The sequence below is a fragment of the Erpetoichthys calabaricus genome, chromosome 1 (genome assembly GCF_900747795.2).
Source record: "Erpetoichthys calabaricus chromosome 1, fErpCal1.3, whole genome shotgun sequence".
NCBI classification, from domain to species: domain Eukaryota; kingdom Metazoa; phylum Chordata; class Cladistia; order Polypteriformes; family Polypteridae; genus Erpetoichthys; species Erpetoichthys calabaricus.
This window is the reverse complement of record NC_041394.2, coordinates 212,665,794-212,688,823: the sequence shown is the minus strand read 5'-3', so window position 1 is coordinate 212,688,823 and position 23,030 is coordinate 212,665,794. Positions and strand designations below refer to the sequence as shown.

General features: G+C 40.5%; 1 protein-coding gene across 1 annotated transcript in view; it reads left to right on the top strand.

Moving 5' to 3' along the window:
- tfec (transcription factor EC) overlaps nucleotides 1-23,030 on the top strand; it is a 265,683-nt gene that overhangs the window by 48,783 nt on the left and 193,870 nt on the right. Inside the window, exon 2 of the mRNA XM_028811316.2 lies at nucleotides 16,567-16,754. Within this exon, the coding sequence (XP_028667149.2) occupies nucleotides 16,590-16,754 (165 nt within the window). The 5' untranslated portion in view covers nucleotides 16,567-16,589. The remainder of the gene's footprint in view (nucleotides 1-16,566; nucleotides 16,755-23,030) is intronic.

Sequence of the window (23,030 nt, the reverse complement as noted above, 5' to 3'; positions counted from 1 at the left end):
CAGATTCTCAAAAAGTCCAGACGTGAGCTCAGTGCCATGGGTTCAACTAATGACACTGAAGCAACTGGATGTTACCCTGACAATAGTGGAAATGACTCTAGCATTGAGCTATTTATGTCAAGCTATTAAAGTCTTCTGCATCCACATAATCGTCACTTTGATCCATTCCAAGTTCTCCTAATGTTCCTCATGATTTCATTATTTTTAGCTGATTGCCTTCATTATGCGTGTTTGCTTTCACCCCTTTCAAACAGAGTTATTGATTTACTTCTGTTTTTACAGAAATACAGCAAAGGTAAGCTTATGTCCTGAAAGAAATGCTGGTGAATTTATTTCATGAAACTTTTCATTTATTCATTCGTTCGTTCTTTCATGCATCATGCTTAGACACTAAAGATTCCATCTAAGCAGTCTGATATCTGTAATCAATTATTCGTCATTTTTTTATTGAAACTGTTCTACTTCTACTTGGAAGCTGCCTGGTAATAATGAACTTTAATATACGTATATACCAACATGAACACTGCATATTAGTGGGATAGATCAGCAACCAGGGGGACTGGTTAACTCTGCTGCCTCATACCTTTACGTGGAGTTTTGAAAGCCCTCCTCTACACAGGTCTCTCTCTCTCTCTAACCTGCCAAAAACATGCAGAACATGTTACTTTGTGTCTCTAAATTGCCTGGACATGCATGAGATTGTTCTGTGATGGATTGGCACTGCTATAAATGGATGACTGCATTTGGTATATATTTCAGCATAAAAGAAATAATAAGGCAAAGTGTTGGTATCATAGGACTGTTTTTATTTATGCAGCTTATACTGGAAGCCTGCATCCGTAAAATTCATATCCTGGCTGTAAGATAAAGATCTGACTCAAAGAAGGTCAAATGTCTTGCCAATTATGCACCATAGCCTGGTAGCTTCTTGCCTTTCACGCTGTAGCACAAACTTGTCAGATTACTCACATTTTTGGTCTGTTTGTTTCTCAAAGAAACATTTAGTGAGACCAGAATATTGACTCCAGTCATACTTCTAATGCAGAATAGTGATAAACCATGACAATTGACTTTTCAAGCAAATCCATAAAGGCTAAGGAGGAAGCAAGCTACAATCAACAGTTCCCACAAAGAAGAGGCATGTTTGTTGATTATTCTCTGGAAAGGTTTAATCCTTTTTCAATGGGGTGATGTGTGGCATCTTAATTTATCAGGCTTATACAGACAATGAAAGGGGCTCCAGAACTTGGAGTTTAACTGCCAGTTAGTCATTACTAGTATTATCAATATTGTTATTCTTTTTCCTTACATATGCTACCCTAATATTCACTGGCACTCCTTTCCTTGTCTAGGAATGGTGGCATACATCATTCATTAAACAATTCAGAAAAGGGAAAGCCAATTAGCTACAGGGCACGGCTTTGGAAACCAGTATGATATCAGCTTTTCTCATTCATACATAGCAGCTGAGCGCAAAAGAAAGTTTTTTAAACACGGTCTGGATGAGAAAAAGGTTTAGATAACAAGATCACTAAGCTGCTGCTTCTTTTCCTGCCTTTTTGTTCTGGGAAGTCACAAACACGCATTTTGTGCCCTTCTCCTGCAATGGATTAAAGTGATGTGAAGATACTGAAGCACTTGTATTAGTGAGTATGTTATATCTTTTAAATGTGTGGCATTAATGAGATCTGGAACTGAAAGTGATTTTTTTTTTCTTTGCAGACATAAACCATTTATAGAAATATTTTAGGAAACAAGCCATGAGCATGACTTTGCAGTTTTTTTTTTGTGCAATGCACGTTTTCTCTCCTATTACACAAGTGATGAATGGGAGCTACGTAAGAAGAGGTGCAGCTCCTAATTCAGATAAATTTTGCATGGGTTTATTTTAAGCAGATGGATTCATTAAGAATACACTTGTAATTAATAAAAATCAAAACCATTATTTTTTAAATGATCCTTTTCTAATTATACCGTTATCAATGTGGATGCTCAAAGAGGAATTTCATATCACCCTCCCCTGGTTTCCCACACGACGACATCTCGCTTTTCATTGATGTTAACCTGCTGCTACACTAGCAACCCTGAGAAAGGAGAATGCACGTTCAGAGCATTTCTACAGCCGTAGAAAAAGAGGGATCAATGTCCAGTGTGGGAAAAAGGTGCACGAAACATGAAGAAGTGTAATGTTGAACTTTTTTTTTTTAAATTAGCAAACTCTGTGACTTAAGTGTGTAGTTGAAAAGTCTGCAGTATAATGTGATTACTTCAAAAAATGGGGTTTTATGGTGCTGCCTCTTGGCACTAGGGCCCTCGGTTCAAATGCAGACTTATTTCCTTATTTCTGTTTATTCTCTCCTGAAACTATCCTAGATTCTTAAATTGCTGTTCTGAGATATATTTATTTTCTTTTTTGTCTTTTATTTTATGTAGCTAAACAAGTCATTCAGTCAGTCAGTCATTTCCTGACCATCTCTGTTCTGAACAGGATTGTGGGGGTTGGCTGGTGCCTATCCCTGCAGGCATAGTGTGTAAGGCAGGGAACAAACCCTGGATAGGGCGCCAGTTCATCGCAATAGCTAAACAAGTGCTACATAACTGTCAGGGATGACAAGTCTTAACAAAAATTGTTTCAGAAAATGAATGTACGGCCGGATGGTTAATTGGATGGATACAAAAGAGATTAACAGGCTTTCATTAGATAAGTAAAACTGAGGTTAAAATAACAAAACTTAGTTGTTAGCATATCTTGTAATATACCAAAAATGGTATAACATTCACTAACTGTTTTTCATTCCAACACCACCCATACCGCTATCGTTCAGTTAGCCATACAGTGTCCAATGAAGCCTTGGATAGGCTGCCAGTCAGCTGATCACACTCCTGCCGTCACTCCCATCAGACCAAATTTTAAGGAGTTTTTGAGGAGGAGTAAATCAGAAAACCTAACGTAAAACCTACATTGCCCCAGATAATACTTACCTGGATTTTTACCCTAGATCCCTGGTGTGAGTCTCCGTTGACACGTCATCTCTTTATTGAAAAGATAAAAAGAAACAAAAAAAATGGAGTTAAACTTATCACTTCTCAAGTAATCATTGAAGAAGAGGTAACAAAAAGGTTTTGTCTGCTTGATCTGAGACTATTTGAGACTATTTTTGGGCTCTTTCAGAGCACAAAGGCACCACTGACTTTATCTGTATGTTATGTGTTGCTCCTTAATTGTCGACAGTGCAAATGGAGTCACTTAGAGACCGTGACTTTGAAACCTAGTGGATTTATAAACACTGATGGATTGTGGTGCCTCACGGTAAATAGAATTTGGGAAGACAGCATAAATTAGCCAATTTAGACGAGAAGGAAAGATTAGCTTGCAGCATAAATTCAAGTGGACAGTCTAACAGCACTACAGAGTGTCTGTAATGTGAACACTTTCTGCATTAATGACTTTGCCTCTCCAGGTCATTGAAGTGCCCCAAAAGTGAATTAGTAAAAAGCTAAAGGGTTATTTTTATCTAAGAAATCCTGCTCAAGGTCAAAGGCACCTAGAGGCTAACCAAGCAGCAGAAAACAGCCTTGGGTTTTAAAAGCGGTTCATTCCAAAAAACACACACACAGTTAAATACACACATTCATGTCAACGTAATTCAGGGACATGAATTGACTTTAAGGGAAAGCAAGGTTCTTTGAGTGGAATGATAAACTGTAGTCATCTGGAGAACACGCAGCCGCAAAAGGTGTAAGCAGTATGAGGTGGCACAGTACCCACTTTGTATACCCCTATAAATGTCCTAAGCATCACTGTGACTGTGTATTCCTAGCTCTGTGTGATCAAGCACAGTTGGGTGATTCTTGGTAGGTACGCACAAGTTACTTACAGCATGCTCACTTATTCCTTCATTCTTATGAAAAAGGTGAAGTTCTTACTAGGCTGTTGAGACCATATGTTATTGTAGCAAAGAGAGTAAATAACCCCCTAAACAGCAGCAGCGTCTTGGGATGTTAACGCATTGTGATTCTGTGTGGTTTTTGCACCATCTCCCATGTGTGTGTCAAGAGCAAGCGTTCGCTAGTTCTCTTTTTTCAGTTTGATGATTATTAAGTCTCTTTCTTTCTTTGACTTCTGGGATTCAGTGAATTAGTTTCCAGTGATGTTTTTACTAGATTTCTAATTTATTCAGGACTGTTGCTATGCAGAGTAAAACCACAGATCTGGTTTTATTAAACCCTGGTGTGCCTTTTCAGTACATTGTTTGTAGCTATGAAAAGTATATTTTGAAAAGTAATTTCCTTTACTTGAACCTGGAATTTCATTTTATTAAAGGATATTGATGCCATATATTGTTGGGGCTTGTGTAAACTGGAAGGAAGCATGCATATGAAATTTTTTAAATGTCAAATCAGTTTACTGAACTTAAAATAAAAAAGTGGTCGGTTAAGCACACACTTGCTCTTTTCCATTCATTCCCCTCTTAATCAGTACCATGCAGACTACTTCATGTTCTCAAGCATTATCCAGGCTGCACCAATAGTTTGAATTTGTTAGAGTTGCTTTCAACTTTTACTTTATTTACAGTTTGTAGCATACTGCATATTGGAATTTTAATCTGTTTGGGTGCTTTCAGTAACATAAAGAAAACGCAACATGATGTTAAAAGCACAAAAAAAAGCAGCAATAAACCAAACCACATATGATACAGAACACCAATTTAATATACAACACTGTGCATTAGTGGTAGGGAAATAACAATGTAGCTTTGTAATATTTTTACATTTCCTGAGCCAGGAATGTATTTTTATGCTTTGTTAAACAAAGTTCAACATAACGTAATAAAACATTCTTAAATCCAGCTCAAGGTTGCAGGGGGTCTGTGCTCACCCTAACAGGTCTAGAGGCAAAACAGGGGCTTTGATGAGGGTGCCAGTCCATCACAGGCACAGGACAATATAAATTACTACTAAATTGTGATTGTGTGAGGTATGACACAGACTCCAAAATAAATTTTGGGCTGCCTCATTTAATTAAAAAAAGACAGCATAACAAAAATGGCGCATACAAAACAAAATAAAGGTTTGCCATGCTCTGTTAAGTTCTCTGGTCTGTCAAGTGTTAGCCCACAATAAGATGCCACCTTCCAGGAGCGCCTCAAATATATAGTCCTCCACCCGGAAGGGGCGGAGTCAGTTAGCACAATCAGGCATCTTCTCTGTGATATGGGAACAGAAAGAGGAGATACAGTCAGCGACAGCGTCTCCTCTTGCTCCGGGGTGGTACTGCTTACCAAGGATGAGCCAGGAAGGTGATCCTCTGACATGTGTGGCTGAGTTAGTTTGTTTTATTGTGAACATTCTCAAAACTATATTTTTTTATACTGAAATTCTTCTGTTTTATATATTGTGAATTTTGTTTAATGTGAATGTAATCATTGTATCTGTTGTATATAGTTCTTATTTGTCTGTTGTAGCAGGGGGGGGCTTTAATTAATGTAACACCCATAGGACGCACATGTGACGTACAGCAGGCTCCTGGCAAAAGCTGGAGGACGCTTTTGCAGGTAAGGTGCTTCTCAATGCTCTCCGTCTCTTGTATAAGCTGACAAGTTTTAAATGAGTGTTTTTTCTGTCTGAAACTGAGTGGAAACATCACACCACGTGGTTGTTGATGTGTTTTGAGGGTCTGTTGTCACTTTTGGTCGGCAGAAGTGGATTTTAAAAGTGTTTGGTTTAGCGGAGATCCAACCTCATTGGTATTTTGTTTGGCTTGCTACAGGAGACAGAGAGCGCCTGACGTTACATGTGCTGACTGTGCCCTTTACTGCTTGTCTTGTAGGTATGTTGCAACGTTAATTATTGTCCTTCATTGTTGCTGTTTATATTCAATTGTTAAATTTGTATTTATCGTATTTGTGTATATATGGTTAATTAAAAAAAAAAAAAAAGCTGGAGGACGCTTTTGCAGGAGACAGAGAGCGCCTGACGTTACATGTGCTGACTGTGCCCTTTACTGATTGTCTTGTAGAAAAAAGTGGATGACGCTTTTGTAGAATAAACGGCAGAATTTGGGTATTGCTGTGTCTGTCTTCTTCCAAATCACCAGCAGCCATTCTAAAGCCGCTACATAAAACTGGTGCCGTGACCCGGATCCACTGATCAGCTACCGCCGATCGCCGAGGTCAAGCTGTGTGCTCGTGACATCGTGGGATATCAAGTTGGTGGAAGTGTGGATCTTTTTGTAGCTGCTGAGATGGTTTTTGGTGTTTTGCATAAGCGCAACTGTGGTTAATATAAGTTCATGTTAAGAGTTAGTGACATAAGTTGAAATATTTAATGTAAACTGCTTAATAGTTCTTGCTCACTGTTATTGTAACTGTTTTGTTCCTGTGTGAGATATGGCAGGCAGAGGTCAACATACCTTTAATATTTCTACACAACTTTCAGGCAGGGGGAGGGGTTTGTTTAATATAGATGGAGAAGTTGGTAGGACCCCAGTGCTAACCTATGATTTAAATGAACCATTTGAATCAGAAAGCGTAAATGACATACCTGTCCTTGAACCTCAATTCTCGACTCCTGTTACAAATGACAACACTGTACAACAGTTACGTGTGTTAATTGGTGAGTTGGGGAGCCAGATAGGTGAATCCATAGCCAGCTGTTTGCTGGCTAGTCAGCACCCATTCACTCCAAGTCAGCCTCCACCAGCTGAGTCAGCTAGGGTTGAACCACCTGACACAACTCTAAACTTGTCCAAGTGAACTTAGTAGTGAGGCCGGATATCAAAGAGCCCCCGATGTATCGTGGCGATGGTGCAGACAGATACTCCATTCAGGAGTGGATTGAGCTGATGGCGGTGTACCTGCATAAAAAAGGCCTTCCAAGTCATGAGCAGGGAGATGAGGTCCTGAACCACCTCCTTGGTAAGGCAAAAAGTATAGTCAAAGTGGGACTGAAAAGCAACCCCTCACCTGGTGCTACTGTTAACCCTGAGACAATCTATGTTATATTGAGACGCTACTTTAGTGAGAGCCCTGCTTCATGTCTACCACTGGCCGATTTCTATGCCACCCAACCAATAGCAACAGAAACGCCAATAGATTACTGGGTCAGGTTGAACACAGCTGCTGAAGTGGCCAATAGGCACTTGGGACGTCAGGGTAGTAAATTAGAGAATATGGATGCAGAAATAGCCATGATGTTCATCCGAAACTGTCCTGACCATAGTCTCGCATGTGTTTTCAAGTGTAAGCCTACAAGCAAGTGGTCAATTACAGAGGTGCAAGAGGCTATAGATGAGCATCAGCGAGAATGCCGAGCTAAAAGATCAGGTGCAGACATGATGAAGTCACATGCTATACAAGTGGCCACTGCCGTAACAAGTAGCAGTGTGCCAGAACCTGAAGTTGTATGTGCTCATGTGAACACAGCCAGGTGCATCCCGCCTAATCCAACCAAGTCAAGTGAGGCAGTCATTTCAGAGCCAAGTGCTCTGGAACGTGTGCTAAGTATGCTGGAGAGAGTGTTAGAGCGCACCAGCCAGCCTGTTCACGCTACAGCTAGACCACAGGCTTCAACCCCAGCACGTTTCCCTCCATGCCAAGTCTGCGGGGACGCCTCTCACTCAACACGAACACATTGTATGCGAGAGAGGAGATGTCTAACCTGTCTAGAAATAGGGCATCAGCGGAGAGACTGCCCCAAAGCCGTTATTGCACAGAATGTTAGCTCATCTGATCAGGGAAACTAAGTTGCTCACACTCAGGAGGGGACAGTGTGAGTAAAAATGTTGAAGCCCTCAACCTTGATGAAGATGTGCAGTTTGTGTATACAAAGTGCCTGAAATCTGCCCCACCTGGAAGTACTGTACTGTTTCAGAACATGATTAGACTTGCTAAAGCTGACAGTCTGTTTTATACCAGTGCACAGGTGGGTGATAAAGTCTCACTACAAGCGTTGCTTGACACCGGCTCTATGGCTTGCACCATTAATGCAGAGGCTGAGCAGGTGCTAAAGAATGCTGGATTGGCACTGGAGACTGACAATATCCAGACTGATGTTGTGCTCATTGGCTGTGGTGGAGTTCAGGTTAGGCCCAAGTGCATTTACAATTTAAGGATGGAGGTGTATGGATGTGCATTCAGTGTGCCTGCCTTGGTGGTCCCTGGGCAAAAAGACCAGCTTATCCTGGGCACAAATGTTATAAAGCACCTTCTAAAGTGGTTCAAGCAGTCTCCCCAGTTCTGGCAAGTTGTAAGCAAACCTGAGTCCACTAAAGCACCTGAAATAATGCAGTTTCTTAATATGCTGTCTGGTGGAGAGGTGAAACAATCCCAGATGCTATTGGAACCGCCAGGTTGGCACAGGCAGTGACTCTTCTCCCTAAACAAGAACACCTGGTTTGGGCCAAATTACCTGCAGCCTCACCTCTTTCTGAGGGCAGTGCCATTTTGATCGAACCATCTAAGGCACAAACTCACAAGAAAATCATCATTGTCTGCAGGTCGGTGTGCTCCATGAGTGGTGATAAGTGGGTCCCAATAAGGATTTTGAATACCTCTGACAAACCTATCATCTTAAAGCGCAACACCAAGGTTGCAAATGTGTCACCCTGCATTGCTGTTGAAGATTTGGATGTGACCACTGGACAGACACCAGCTGAGGAGCTTGAGCTGCAGAGTCAGACGCTGTGTGATGAAGTGGTCAGCAAGCCAGGCTGCCCTCCTTGTCCCAGTTTTCATGATAGCCTACATAAGCTGGGGTTGGAAGATCTGGATATTGACTCCTGTGAGGTGTCCCACCACTGGAAATCTCAGTTGCTGCAGCTGGTGCAAAAGTATGAGGATGTGTTCTCAAAGAGTAAGCTTGACTGTGGGATGGCTAAAGACTTTGTTCACCACATCCATCTGTCTGATGATCGACCCTTCAGACTTCCATATCGACGTGTCCCACCAGGGCAATATCATAAGCTCCGTCAAGCGCTCACAGAGATGGAAGAGCTTGAGATCATCCGCAAGTCTAACAGTGAGTGGGCCTCCCCACTAGTGCTTGTTTGGAAGAAGAATGGTGATCTCAGGATATGTGTGGATTATCGCTGGCTGAACACGCGCACAGTCAAGGACGCACATCCCTTGCCACACTAGTCTGACTGTCTCGCAGCTCTGGGAGGGAGTGCCATCTTTAGTGCCATGGACCTTACCTCTGGCTTTTATAACATCGCAATGGCAGAGGAACACAAAAAACTTACAGCTTTCACCACACCCATGGGGCTGTATGAGTTTAACAGGCTCCCGCAGGGCCTCTGTAATAGCCCTGCAAGCTTCATGCGCCTCATGATGGGTATTTTTGGTGACCAGAACTTCCTGACGATGCTCTGTTACTTGGATGATGTGCTAGTGTATGCACCCAATGAGGCTGAAGCCCTCAAGAGGCTGGAGATGGTCTTCAGCAGGCTCCATGCTCATGGACTGAAACTGGCCCCCAAAAAATGCCAGCTACTCAGAAGAACTGTGAGGTTCTTGGGGCATGTTGTGGATGAAAGTGGTGTCTCAACTGACCCTGACAAGGTCAAAGCTGTCGCTGCTATGACAGAGGCTGACCTTATGATGGAGGATGGCTTAACGCCATCACAGAAGAAGATCAGGTCATTCTTGGGCATGGTCATGTACTATCAGCAGTTCATCCAAGATTGTTCCAGTATAGCTAAACCCTTGTTCGCCCTGACTGCTGCACCTAAGGGGAGGAAAGGGAATGCACGAGGTGCTGCTTCGTTCAGGAAATTACATCCAAGTGACTGGAGGCAAGAGCAGCGTGACTCATTTGAACAGTTAAAATCTACTCTCTTAGACTCTGTTGTCCTTGCACACCCTGATTTCAGTCGACCATTCATCTTGTCCACAGATGCCTCGCAGGATGGATTAGGTGCTGTGCTATCTCAGGTCCAAGAGGGTGAGAGTAAGGCACGCCCCATTGCCTTTGCCAGCAAGGCTCTCACCCGTGCTCAGAGCAACTATCCAGCGTACTGTCTAGAGTTTCTGGCACTGAAATGGTCTGTTTGTGATAAATTTAGCCATTGGCTAAAGGGACACAACTTCACCGTCTGGACCGACAACAATCCGCTAACCTACATCCTCACAAAGCCCAAACTTGACGCGTGCGAGCAGAGATGGGTAGCAAAACTGTCCCCATACAACTTCAGCATCAAGTACATCTCTGGTAGTAAGAACATTGTTGCAGACGCCCTAAGCAGGCAGCCCTTTGTCCAAAATCGTGTTTGCCAGAGGCTCATTAAAGAGCCGTACAAAGCACTGTTAGAGGAGTCGGAGCAGGTTAGAGAGGGCATGGTCCAGGAGGCATTTAGAGTCAGTGCTAACAACCAGAGTATCAAGTGCTCATTCCCACCTGAGAGCCTTAGACACTGCTCTATGACAAGCGGTGAAGTGTCTGCGGTCCTTTCAGGTCATATGGAATGGGACCAAGGAGCCAACCAGAGGGTGGTCACTTGGTTGGCTGAAGACCTGGAACAGCTAATCCCACCTGGCCAAGATGCCTTGCCTGTCTTCTCACTCCAAGAGCTCCAGGATGAGCAAAGGAGAGATGCTATATTGTCCCAGGTCATCCCATTTGTCACCCGAGGGAGGCGGCCATTAAGGAGAGAAAGGGCTGTACTATCGCTGAAGGTTCTTAAGACTCTGAAACAATGGGAGAAACTGAAAATGCTTGATGATATCCTGTACAGGGTATGTAAAGACTCAGTGACTGGGAAGAAGCGCCACCAGTATATGACACCTTCCTCCCTAGTCACACATGTTCTTCGTGGTGTCCACGATGATGCCGGTCATCAGGGTCAGAGTAGGACACTGTACCTGGCAAGGCAGAGATTTTTCTGGAGTACCATGGAGCACGACGTCCGAGACTATGTCAAATGCTGCAAACGCTGCGTAGTCAGCAAGACACTGGAGCCAGAGGGGAGAGCCCCACTCGAAAGTATCAAGACTACATACCCCCTTGAGCTGGTTTGTCTGGACTTTTGGTCTGCAGAGGACTCCAGAGGAAGGAGTGTGAATGTATTGGTGGTGACAGACCACTTCATCAAGATGGCCCATGCTTTCTGCTGCTCAGACCAGTCAGCAAAACAAGTTGCGCGCCAGCTCTGGGATAGATATTTTTGTGTCTATGGATTCCCCCAGAGGATCCATTCAGACCAAGGGGCGAGTTTCGAGAGCCAACTGATCCAGGAGCTGTTACAGATTGCAGGTGTGAAAAAGTCCAGAACAACACCTTATCACCCAATGGGGAATGGCCACACTGAGAGGTTCAACAGAACCTTAGGGAACATGATCAGAGCCTTACCGCCCAGGGATAAGATTAAATGGCCGCAAATGCTGCAGACATTGACTTTCGCATATAACTGTACAGCTCATGAGTCAACTGGGTATGCTCCCTTCTACCTGATGTATGGGCGGGTCTCTAGACTGCCGGTGGATGTTATGTTCCACAATGTGGAGAGGAACAGTGATATCATTGACTATGATAGCTATGTCAGGAGAATGAGGGATGACCTCAAGGAAGCTCTCATCTTGGCCCAAGTCAACACTGATTCCAGCCAGCGGCGCCAGGCAGACTTGTACAACATGAAGACAAAAGGTGCAGACATTGAGGAAGGAGATCGAGTTCTCTTGGCAAACAGAGGTGAACGTGGTCGCAGGAAGTTGGCTGACAGATGGGACTCTACACTGTACACTGTGGTCTCTAAAGATTCAAAGTGCCATACATACCACATCAAAAACACCATTAATGGACAGGAGAAGATTGTTCATAGGAACTTGATCTTGCAAGCTAGCTTCTTGCCAGTGGTAATCGAACAGGAAGTGGAGCCTTCCTTTGATAGTGGCTCTGAACCAAGTTGGGACCAGTGTGATGTGGAGAGAACTGCCTCTGTGACTGGATCAGAAGTTGACCCTATAGAGCGTACTGCCAGTTGGGTAGCAGAGACAACCCCTTCAGGGGTTCCTCCAGAAAGAGAATGTGCATCATCTGAACCTCCTGAAGTATCCCCTGACAATGCTGTGCCAGAGGCTGACAACTCCCAAGCAGACAGTAATGATGTAAGTAGTCATGCTGGACCATGTTCTGTGAGTCACAGTGTTGGGGTTGAGACAAATAGGGCCAACAACAGTGAAACGGATAGTATGCATGGTGCAGAAGTGCCAGAACTGAACCACAGTCATCCTGAGGACCAAGTAGCCAGAGGATCAATGTCTGAGATCACTTTGATACACGATAGAGCACCAAGTAACACAGTAGGGCACATCAGAACAAGAGTAGGAAGGATAATAAAACCAGTTAACAGATTGATTCAGAACATGACGCAGAGAAACAAACAAGCTAGTGGTGGTGTTAGTGGGTTAGCCAAAACTTTATTTTTGTGAACAACCGTCAGTTATCCTATTGGAATAGTTCAAAGTTAATTAGCAATGTGTATAATAATTCTGTTAATTAAGTTCAATGTTGGAGTAACAGTCATTTATTCATTAGGATGAGATTGTGTATAAGGTACCTTCTTACACAAGTGAACATTGGAAGTCTGGCCAGCTTCCTTTTGACACTTTCCCTTTTGGTTAGGAGACGGTTTTGTCGCACATAAGAGTACTGTGATGTACTGTGAGAAAATAATGACATGTTATGTTATGTTACTGTTATTCAGAACTCTGCCATTACCTGACCCTCAGTGTTTTGAGAAGTTCAGAGGGGAGTATGTGGCTGAGTTAGTTTGTTTTATTGTGAACATTCTCAAAACTATATTTTTTTATACTGAAATTCTTCTGTTTTATATATTGTGAATTTTATTTAATGTGAATGTAATCATTGTATCTGTTGTATATACAGTGATCCCTCGCTATATCGCGCTTCGCCTTTCGCGGCTTCACTCTATCGCGGATTTTATATGTAAGCATATTTAAATATATATTGCGGATTTTTTGCTGGTTCGCGGATTTCTGAGGACAATGGGTCTTTTAATTTCTGGTACATGCTTCCTCAGTTGGTTTGCCCAGTTGATTTCATACAAGGGACGCTATTGGCAGATGGCTGAGAAGCTACCCAACTTACTTTTCTTTCACTCTCTTGCGCTGACTATCTGTGATCCTGACGTAGGGGGTGTGAGCAGGGGGGCTGTTTGCACACCTAGACTATACGGACGCTCGTCTAAAAATGCTGAAAGATTATCTTCACGTTGCTACCTTCTGTGTGAAGCTTTTAAGTATGCTGCACGGTGCTTCGCATACTTCAAAGCTCAAAGGGCACGTATTGATTTTTGACTTTGTTTTTATCTGTCTCTCTCTATCTCTCTCTCTCTTTCTCTGCTCCTGACGGAGGGGGTTCGCATACTTAAAAGCCAAACAGCGTATTGATTTGTTTGCTTTTCTTTATCTCTCTGACATCCGCTCCTGACGCAAACTCCTTTGAACAGGAAGATATGTTTGCATTCTTTTAATTGTGAGACGGAACTGTCATCTCTGTCTTGTCATGGAGCACAGTTTAAACTTTTGAAAAAGAGACAAATGTTTGTTTGCAGTGTTTGAATAACGTTCCTGTCTCTCTACAACCTCCTGTGTTTCTGCGCAAATCTGTGACCCAAGCATGACAATATAAAAATAACCATATAAACATATGGTTTCTACTTCGCGGATTTTCTTATTTCGCGGGTGGCTCTGGAACGCAACCCCCGCGATGGAGGAGGGATTACTGTAGTTCTTATTTGTCTGTTGTAGCAGGGGGGGCTTTAATTAATGTAACACCCATAGGACGCACATGTGACGTACAGCAGGCTCCTGGCAAAAGCTGGAGGACGCTTTTGCAGGTAAGGTGCTTCTCAATGCTCTCCGTCTCTTGTATAAGCTGACAAGTTTTAAATGAGTGTTTTTCTGTCTGAAACTGAGTGGAAACATCACACCACGTGGTTGTTGATGTGTTTTGAGGGTCTGTTGTCACTTTTGGTTGGCAGAAGTGGATTTTAAAAGTGTTTGGTTTAGCGGAGATCCAACCTCATTGTTATTTTGTTTGGCTTGCTACAGGAGACAGAGAGCGCCTGACGTTACATGTGCTGACTGTGCCCTTTACTGCTTGTCTTGTAGGTATGTTGCAACGTTAATTATTGTCCTTCATTGTTGCTGTTTATATTCAATTGTTAAATTTGTATTTATCGTATTTGTGTATATATGGTTAATTAAAAAAAAAAAAAAAGCTGGAGGACGCTTTTGCAGGAGACAGAGAGCGCCTGACGTTACATGTGCTGACTGTGCCCTTTACTGCTTGTCTTGTAGAAAAAAGTGGATGACGCTTTTGTAGAATAAACGGCAGAATTTGGGTATTGCTGTGTCTGTCTTCTTCCAAGTCACCAGCAGCCATTCTAAAGCCGCTACACATGCATGAGTGACAGTATCAATTCAGCCGAAATTCCAACACAAAAAGCTCTGTCCACGTTTCAGTTAAAATGTACTAGTTTATTTTGGTTTTCTGTGGCAGATATGACAGAACTAGACAGAAGTTATATAGCTGAAGGTCAAAGCTGGACAGTTTTAAAAAGTAGGCGATTGAGATGTTCTGAGAGCTTAGCTGTTAGCTAACCAAATAAGCCAGATTCTTTTTACAGCAAAACATAACATGATGTAAACACCTGAAGGGTCTGGTGATCTACCAACTTATTCAAGTTCCTAGTTTAATTTGATATTAGCATACATCACCACATAAACATACAGACTAATCAATTAACTTCTCAAAGCAGGATTACTTTAAGAGCAATGTGTAAAGAAATATGAAGTAAGACACAAAAATAACAAGACTGGGCTTGGGACTTTCCTGGAAAACCGTCTGGAGGTCGGCCAAACGTGAATCCTAGAACTATATCCCCTCCTACACACCCTCTGAAACCGCCGACCAGCTAGGTATACCCAGTCAGTATTTGCACAACAATTGCTACACGAGTTGGCACTATAATGTTGGGGAGAAAAAATCGAACAGCGAATCAACATCAAATTTCTCGCGAAATTGAACAAAATGACCACAGAAACAGTGTACAGTGATAACAGTTTGTCTTGCACACAAGTTTTTGAGTTGCACAAATGTTTCAAGAAAGGACAAGAAAATGTGAAAGATGTTCAATGTCCAGGTCAAAAGGGGGGTGGGTGCTTTACCAAGACAACACACCCACGCACAATGCATTTTCTGTAAAGCAGTTTTTGACTGACAAAAACATTCCTGTCCTCGATCATCCCCCCTATTCACCCAATTTAGCTCCCTGTGATTTTTACTTGATCCCGAAAATCAAAAGTGACCTAAGGGAACACATTTTTCTTCAATGGCTGAAGTGAAGACATAAACGGCAAGCCTGTTGAAGAGCCTCAAGCAAGAAGCCTTCCAGCACTGTTTCAATCAATGGAAGATACGTATGGAGTGGTGTAGAGATCAGGAGGGGGAGTATATAGAAGGTGACAATATTTAGAATGCTGTAATTCATCAATAAATATTTTTTTTACCAATCCGGTTACTTTTGTGTCTCACCTCGTATTTCAAATTATATTGGGTTGAATGGTCAATTTAAATTTTAGGATTTGTGACATTTCCTATGTATTTGTTATTGTTACTACTGCTTTTGTGTTTTTGATGTACTACCTGAAAGTTTTGAAATAAATTAATGAATTGTCAGTGTTATGTTCTTATTTGGAAATGAGCTCTGGAGAGAAAATATTTGCATAATGCTACAGTCCAGCAGCATCAAAATAGTACAGAACATGGTGGCACAGTGGTTTGGACTTCCATGTAACTATTGTAGTTGGCAGAAAACAATACCCAGCCTGGACACCTGCATGTTGCTTCTCATTACGTGTCTTCATAAGATGCTAAGGTTCCTCCACAAATATCTAAAGATGGGAAGGTTATGTTAATTGGTGACTTAAAACTGGCCCAACATTAGTGTGGCTGTCTTTCTGCCCTGTTATTGACTAATGGCTCATTCGTGGCCCTATGACCCTCTATGTAATAAAGTGAGTATACATGGGTGGGTGTTCAAGGGCGATCTGCTTAGCAGTTCTTAAAAACAGCAATAATTCTTGACTGAGTCTCTTTTTTCATTTCCCAAAGCAATCTTAAACTGTAGCAGTTTTCCTTCTGCTATCTTCTAATTTCAAACTTATTAGGTTGAGGAAGCATAGGGGAAGAATTATCAAAATACATTATAATATAATGTAGTATTTTAATGGTTTACATTTAAGGATTTGTATTACCTGACCGTACAGTGGCAGAACATATTCAATTTTGCCTATTTTTTTATTCACATAACTGGAACAACAGAAAAAAATGCATGTATGGATGATACTAACAATCTCTAAAAATGTATTCTGCAAATCCACAGAGAATGGATACACTTATCTAAGAAAAAGCAACATTTATACATCTTCACACAAACTACCTCAACTGTTTATTACAGTAACAAATATATGTGAGATAAGTCACAGGATTTAATTAAGTATGTAACAAATCTTGTTCTCTTTTTCATTATTTTTATTCCAACAGAAGACATACAGAAAAGAGAAGTCATGTTCATGCCATGGACAGACAAACAAATGCATCTAGTGAAGCAGCAAAGCAAGGACCAGAAGCAGATTTTCAGCCACCATCCCTACTCAAGTCCCACCATGTTCACCTTCCCTGACTACTACCAGGATGTGCCCGGAATCCGCAGGTCAGACTGTATGCAAAAGGTAATAACAGTAATCTGTGCGAGTATTATGGGGGAAGGACTCAAGTGTTCAGTAGAGGACAAAGCATTAAGCTTCAGTATATCATGAGATGAACATTCTGTTGTATTATTTCATGGTTAGGCTAAGGTTTATGTCACTTTTCTTGATTTCTCTCAACTTTTAAATATTTAGCTACATTCAATTTGTGAGGCGTCTCTAAGCAAATACTGTCAATTCCTAAATTTTCCTTACATTATAGATCAATGTTGGGCCATTGTTTCTTTCCATTTTTTTCATTTGAATTCAAAAGTTATTCAAAAAGTTAGTCTATTACAAGATACTTACAGGAGCAGATAGCATACAATGAGTTAATATGATTTCTCTAAATCACCTTACAATATTTTATTAGATTATGGGAAACAAATCCACAGCATAAGACAACTTCATATGCAAGGCATTCAAGGCAGCTCTGAAACTAAGATATGAGTGCTGGGGGTGCAATGAAGCCATCTAAAGGCATTCCTCATTTTCATACCACATTCCAGTATAACTGTGATATTGAACAGCTTTATTTTGATACATGTTTAAGTAATAAATAATAATACCATCTAACATTGCAGATGACTTTGTATGAAAATAAACGCCGGAGGTTAATTTTTCTCCACAAATACCATAGACAGAAGTTTTCTTTCCTCAGCTTTGTCATCCTATCATAATTACTATAAAATCAGTAGGCTGTAGAAGGTTATGATTTGTTTATATTAATTTATTGAGATTTACTCTGTGTTATTGAGTGTTCATTATAATTTGCATGTTCATCTAATGTATGTACAGTAAATGTTGTGTGGTTTAATAATTTACTAATTCATATGTGAAAGCACTCTAAGCCTGTATTTGGTGAAAGGCATTAAACAAAAATAAATTAAACCAAATTAACTAAATGATTATTCAAAATATAGAGTAGGGTACATTATATAAATATTACAGTAAATGAAGAAACTACTTACTAATAATAAAGTTATTTCATAAGGATAAGTAACACATATGTATTCTCAGTCCACTCTGAAATTATACTTCATATGCAGCTTCCACCAAATTTAAGAATACAAACCCAAAGTTAACTTTAAAGCTACACTTCACATTGTATCCTTCAATTTTTAAACCTGTCACCCTTGCCTGGGAAATACTTCCCACATGTCATTTGGGACATTGGATGTGGGTCTTGCAAAGTATCTTTGATGTTTTAAGTTGGAATATTATTTAAAAGTAAGGGCCATAAAAGTGAAATAGCCAATATATACAGTATATAGATTTCTTTTACAACTTTACCAGTATTACCGTCAAATACATTGTTAAAATATATTGTCAAAACTAAAGCAAAATTTAGGTGGGTACTGAAATGTTTTGCTAACAACTGTGCAAGTGATTTCAAGAATAACAATCAGTGACTTAAATCTATAAAACTATGCCAAATGCATGAATGTCAAACTCTTCCATTAGCTGTTGTAGACTTTATGTACTTTAACATTCTGGTATGTCCATTCAAGACTTCACAGAGCAGGAGGTGACAATCTATGACCCACCAAGTGGTGCTCAGCTCTGGAACAATACAACATGATATTTAATTTCAAACTTTCATATACTTTGTAATATTACTAAGAGCAGTTATTTATTAAAAGCTTAGGACAGAAGGCCAAACACCACAAACACTGTCATTTTCTTAGTGCTATCATATGCAAACCCAACCTTCCTTTTTGGATTTTAACAAATCACATCACTTAGTAGAACCCACAGCTCAAAGTCTGTACTGCCGAAGTCAGACTGCCTTCTGTCTGTGCCTGTGTGTAGGGATTAACTGGTTAAATCTGTGAACATTCGGTTGTAGTATTTCATGGTTTAGGCTAGGGTTTGTGTCACTTTTCTTGATTTCTCTCAACTTTTAAATACTCAGCCACATTCAATTTGTGAGGCAACCCTCCCTAATTCTTATTTATTATATGAAATTAGGTACATTTTAAGCATACTAAATATACCTACATTGTAAAGTCATTTCGATTTCCATTTCATTTTTGTTGAATCCAATCCAATTCTTAAAATGAATGATCAGGATGAATGGTAAGAATGAAATGATTTTACAGCCTAGTTATATAATCACTGAGCAAAATAGTATGCACACAGTGCTAATACTGGGTAGGGCCTCCTTTGGCTCTCAAAACAGCACAAGATCCTTTGAGATTCTAGTTCATGTTGAAGTGATTGCATCAAACAATTTCTACAGATTTGTCAACTGCACATTCATGTTGTGAATCACCTGTTCTGCCACATGAAGGCCACTGAAGAACATTGAACTCGTTGTCATGTTTATGAAACCAGTTTCAGACAACTTTCCTTTTGTGATAATGATACGTTATCTTGATGGAAGTAGCCATTAGAAGTTGGGTAAATTGTGACCATGAAGGGATACACATGGTCAGAAACAATACGCAAATAGGTGGTGGCATTCAAGTGATGATTGATTGGTATTAATGGGCCCAAAGTATGCCAAGAAAACATTCTCCACACCATTTCACAACTGTTGACAAAAGGCAGGATGGGTGCATGGATTCATACTGTTGGGGCCAAATTCTGATCCTACCATCTGTGTGCCTCAGCAGAAATTGAGATTCATCAGAGACAGGCTACATTTTTCCAGTCTTCAGAGGTCCTGCTTTGGTGAGCCTGTGCCCACTGAAGCCTCAGCTTTGTGTATGAGGCTGACAGAAGTGGAACTTGACGTGGTCTTCTGCTGTTGTAGCCCATCAAGTTCAAGAGTGGTTATCTGAAGTTACAGTAGCCTTTCTGTCAACTCGAACCAGCCTAGCCATTCTCCTCTGAACTGTTAATCAACAAGACATTTCCATCTGCAGAACTGCTGCTAACTGAATGTTTTTCACACCATTCTGAGTAAACTCTAGGGACTGCTGTGTGTGAAAATCCCAGGACATCAGCAGTTACAGAAATACTCAAACCAATTCACCTGGCACCAACAAACGTGCCATGGTTGAAATCACTGAGATCACACTTTTTCCCCATTCTGGTGTTCGATGTGAACATCACCATGATTGGCCGATTAGATATTTGTGTGGATAAGAAGGTGTACAAGTGTTCCTAATGTAGTAATATAGTGTAGATTCTAGTACATTTGTCATTGAGACCTAGTTGGTTGCTTTTGTTAGAAATACATAAATACTAGAATGCGCAATGATAGTTTGGTTCCTGCCTTGCATGTGATGCTGCTACTATAGGCTTTTGTTCCATGCAATTAAACTGAATGTAGCATATCTAAAAGGACTTGGGTTGATGGATGCTTTGTTAACGTTTTCCATAATCTCAGGTTCATGTAAAAATGCCTTTATATTCACAACTGTGAATTTCAACAAAATGTAAAGGCTTAATAAACATGCTCGATGACAATACCTGTAGAGCTGCTAGGTGCCACAGCCCATCCCAGCAGCCTCAGGTGCAAAGTAAGAACCAGTTCATCCAGGTTTTACATGCTTTTCTTTACAGGAAAATGTTGTTTGTGGTTAACAACTATTTTTCCTCTAACATTTTTACTTATTAAAATACATTTCTTGATATTAATGACTGATGTTACCTAATATTTGCCTGCAAGTTTCTATTTATGGTATCTTCTATACCTCAGATGTATATTGCTTGCTTTTTGTTCCACTTTCAAATATTCCAGACTTGACATCTAAGATAATTCATAACCTGGTAGAAAATTTACTTTGTCTTATTCTTCTTACTTCTTTACTTCTTCTACTTATTATAACCCTAGTGCTAAATAACACTTTCAGAAACAAAATCATCACTTACACTTACAGAGGGCCAGTTTGAAATCACCACTTAATCAAACACGCAGACTTGTGGTGATTGTCTAGGCAGACAATGGCCAGGCACAGAAATCAAACCCACTGGACACTGCATCTTTGAGGAAGCGGGAACAACTACTGCACCACCATACTGGCCTGCATGTCTGAATGATGCAACGTGGGTTATGCTGATCAGGAAACTAAATAATGATGATAGTGTGTGCAAAACCTTTAGGGTTTTTCTACATCTTGTTATTAAACTGCAAGTCCTAGATGTGTGAATATCCATATTATAATTCCAACAACATGTTTCTTTCAGGATAAGGGGAAAATAGTGTATATCAAAAACAGAGATATAAATCATGATTTACTAAGCAGTATAATTTAAATGCATCAATGCCAGATCCTTGCCTGTTTTCTGTAGCTGTCATTTACCCTCACATTTTATCTAATTCTGGTATAAAATGAACGCTAGTAAAAGTTAAAAAAAAAATCCAATATATTCTATGAAATAGGATTTAGGGCAGGTGTCTGCCAAAACTTTACAGTTTAAATCTTTCATTCCAGTGACTAATCCTATCAATGCCAATTAAGCTAAGTCTGCCAGTTCTTCAGTAAAGTCCAAACTGGAACTGTAATAGGATTCAGATGAAATGCACAATAAAGGGAATAAACAGTTGTGTTTAGCTTTTGCCAGTTGATTAATTCCACTTGGAAATTACAGTTCTCTCCAATCCGCTCTCATAGCAGTCGCGTTTAGACACAGCAGGAATGGCTGCTTCCACAGCAGGGGGTTCACTTGTCTAATTCCCTCAGTAGTTGTAAAACCTTGTAGAAGCAGCCTTGTACATGTATGCCTGGGCTGAATCAGTTCAGAGTAACAATATGGAACAGCAACTGCAGGACTGTAACTGGCATTAAGAAGAGTAACAAGTCAGTTTATCAACTTTAAGGCCATGCAGAAAATAATGTACAGTGAAGGTGAGAAAACAATATGCAATGTCACCTGTTTCCTTTGTTTTAAGGCAAAAGAATAAAACTAATGTGAATGTACACACTCAAAGAGTGTTAACAAAATCATTGTGCTTTTAGAGATATGTATCTACCAAGGCACTGACTAATTCTGTAACTCTGCATGAAGAGCAGAACTAAATGATTTGGAATGGAACAGCCAAGAAACAAGGTGCTGGATATTCGATGTCTTTTTTTCTACTTTCATGGCCTAAACTAAAGAAAAGCCCTATAATTAAATACATGTGAAATTAATTTGTTGAAATTAATGCTGGGATCCAAATGAGGGGTCTGTTGACCATGCTGAGTTAAATTAAATGTAAAACATTATATATACAGCTATATACAAACAATATAGAATTTATGAACTAGCACTTATTCTGTTAGAATTTGCTTCATGTAGCAGTCTTGTAATATTGATCAGCTTGTCCTAAAGACAATCTGGAAGGACTATTAGCACAGTGGTCATTCTGAAAAAAATTAAAATCCCTTCAGTGACTTCCCTTTTGTACTATATTTTAAAAGTTTCTTGAAGATTATCTATCTATCTATCTATCTATCTATCTATCTATCTATCTATCTATCTATCTATCTATCTATCTATCTATTGTAGCAGTAGGGGGAGCTAGAGCTCCCTTGAACCCTCAAATACCACTCCAAACACCAGGTAAAACTATAATTATTATTTATTTTATAATAATACTGTGCACAAAGCACTCTACACTCCACACTACACATACAATACACTATAATCAATAATCAATTCACCAATAATCACTCCTCCTTTCCCAGACACTTCGCCACCCTTCCTCCCAGCTCAGCTCAGCGTCTGGGCTTTCCAACAGTCCTTTTATATTCCCTGACCCAGAAGTGTTTCTCATCCTACAGTCCATGATTCCTTATCACTTCCGGGTCAGATAAAAAGTCCTTTTCTTCAACCCGGAAGCACGTTGTTCCTTCTGGTCATGTGATCATGACGTACTTCCGGGTTATAGGGCACGTATAAGTCCTTGAGCCTCCCTGCAGCGTCCTCTGGTGGGCCCCACAGTGTCCAGCAGGGTTGGGAATAAAAACTCCATTGTCCATAATTCCCTGCTGGTCTTCGGGGCACTTTCATGCTACAAGGAGGGCTCCATCTAGCGGCCTGGGGGTATTGGCCGGTATGAACAGCCGGCCATCTCCCACACTATCTATCTATCTATCTATCTATCTATCTATCTATCTATCTATCTATCTATCTATCTATCTATCTGTCTGTCTGTCTGTCTGTCTGTCTGTCTGTCTCATTTAACCAAAGTATCTTAATAATCATGAGCTTAAATGAGAGTCATTTATGAATGAAAAGAGAATGAAAACGTCATATTGTACTATCTCTGCTTATTTATTAACAAGGCCACATAATTATAACATCAAGCCCACAAAAATCATTGTT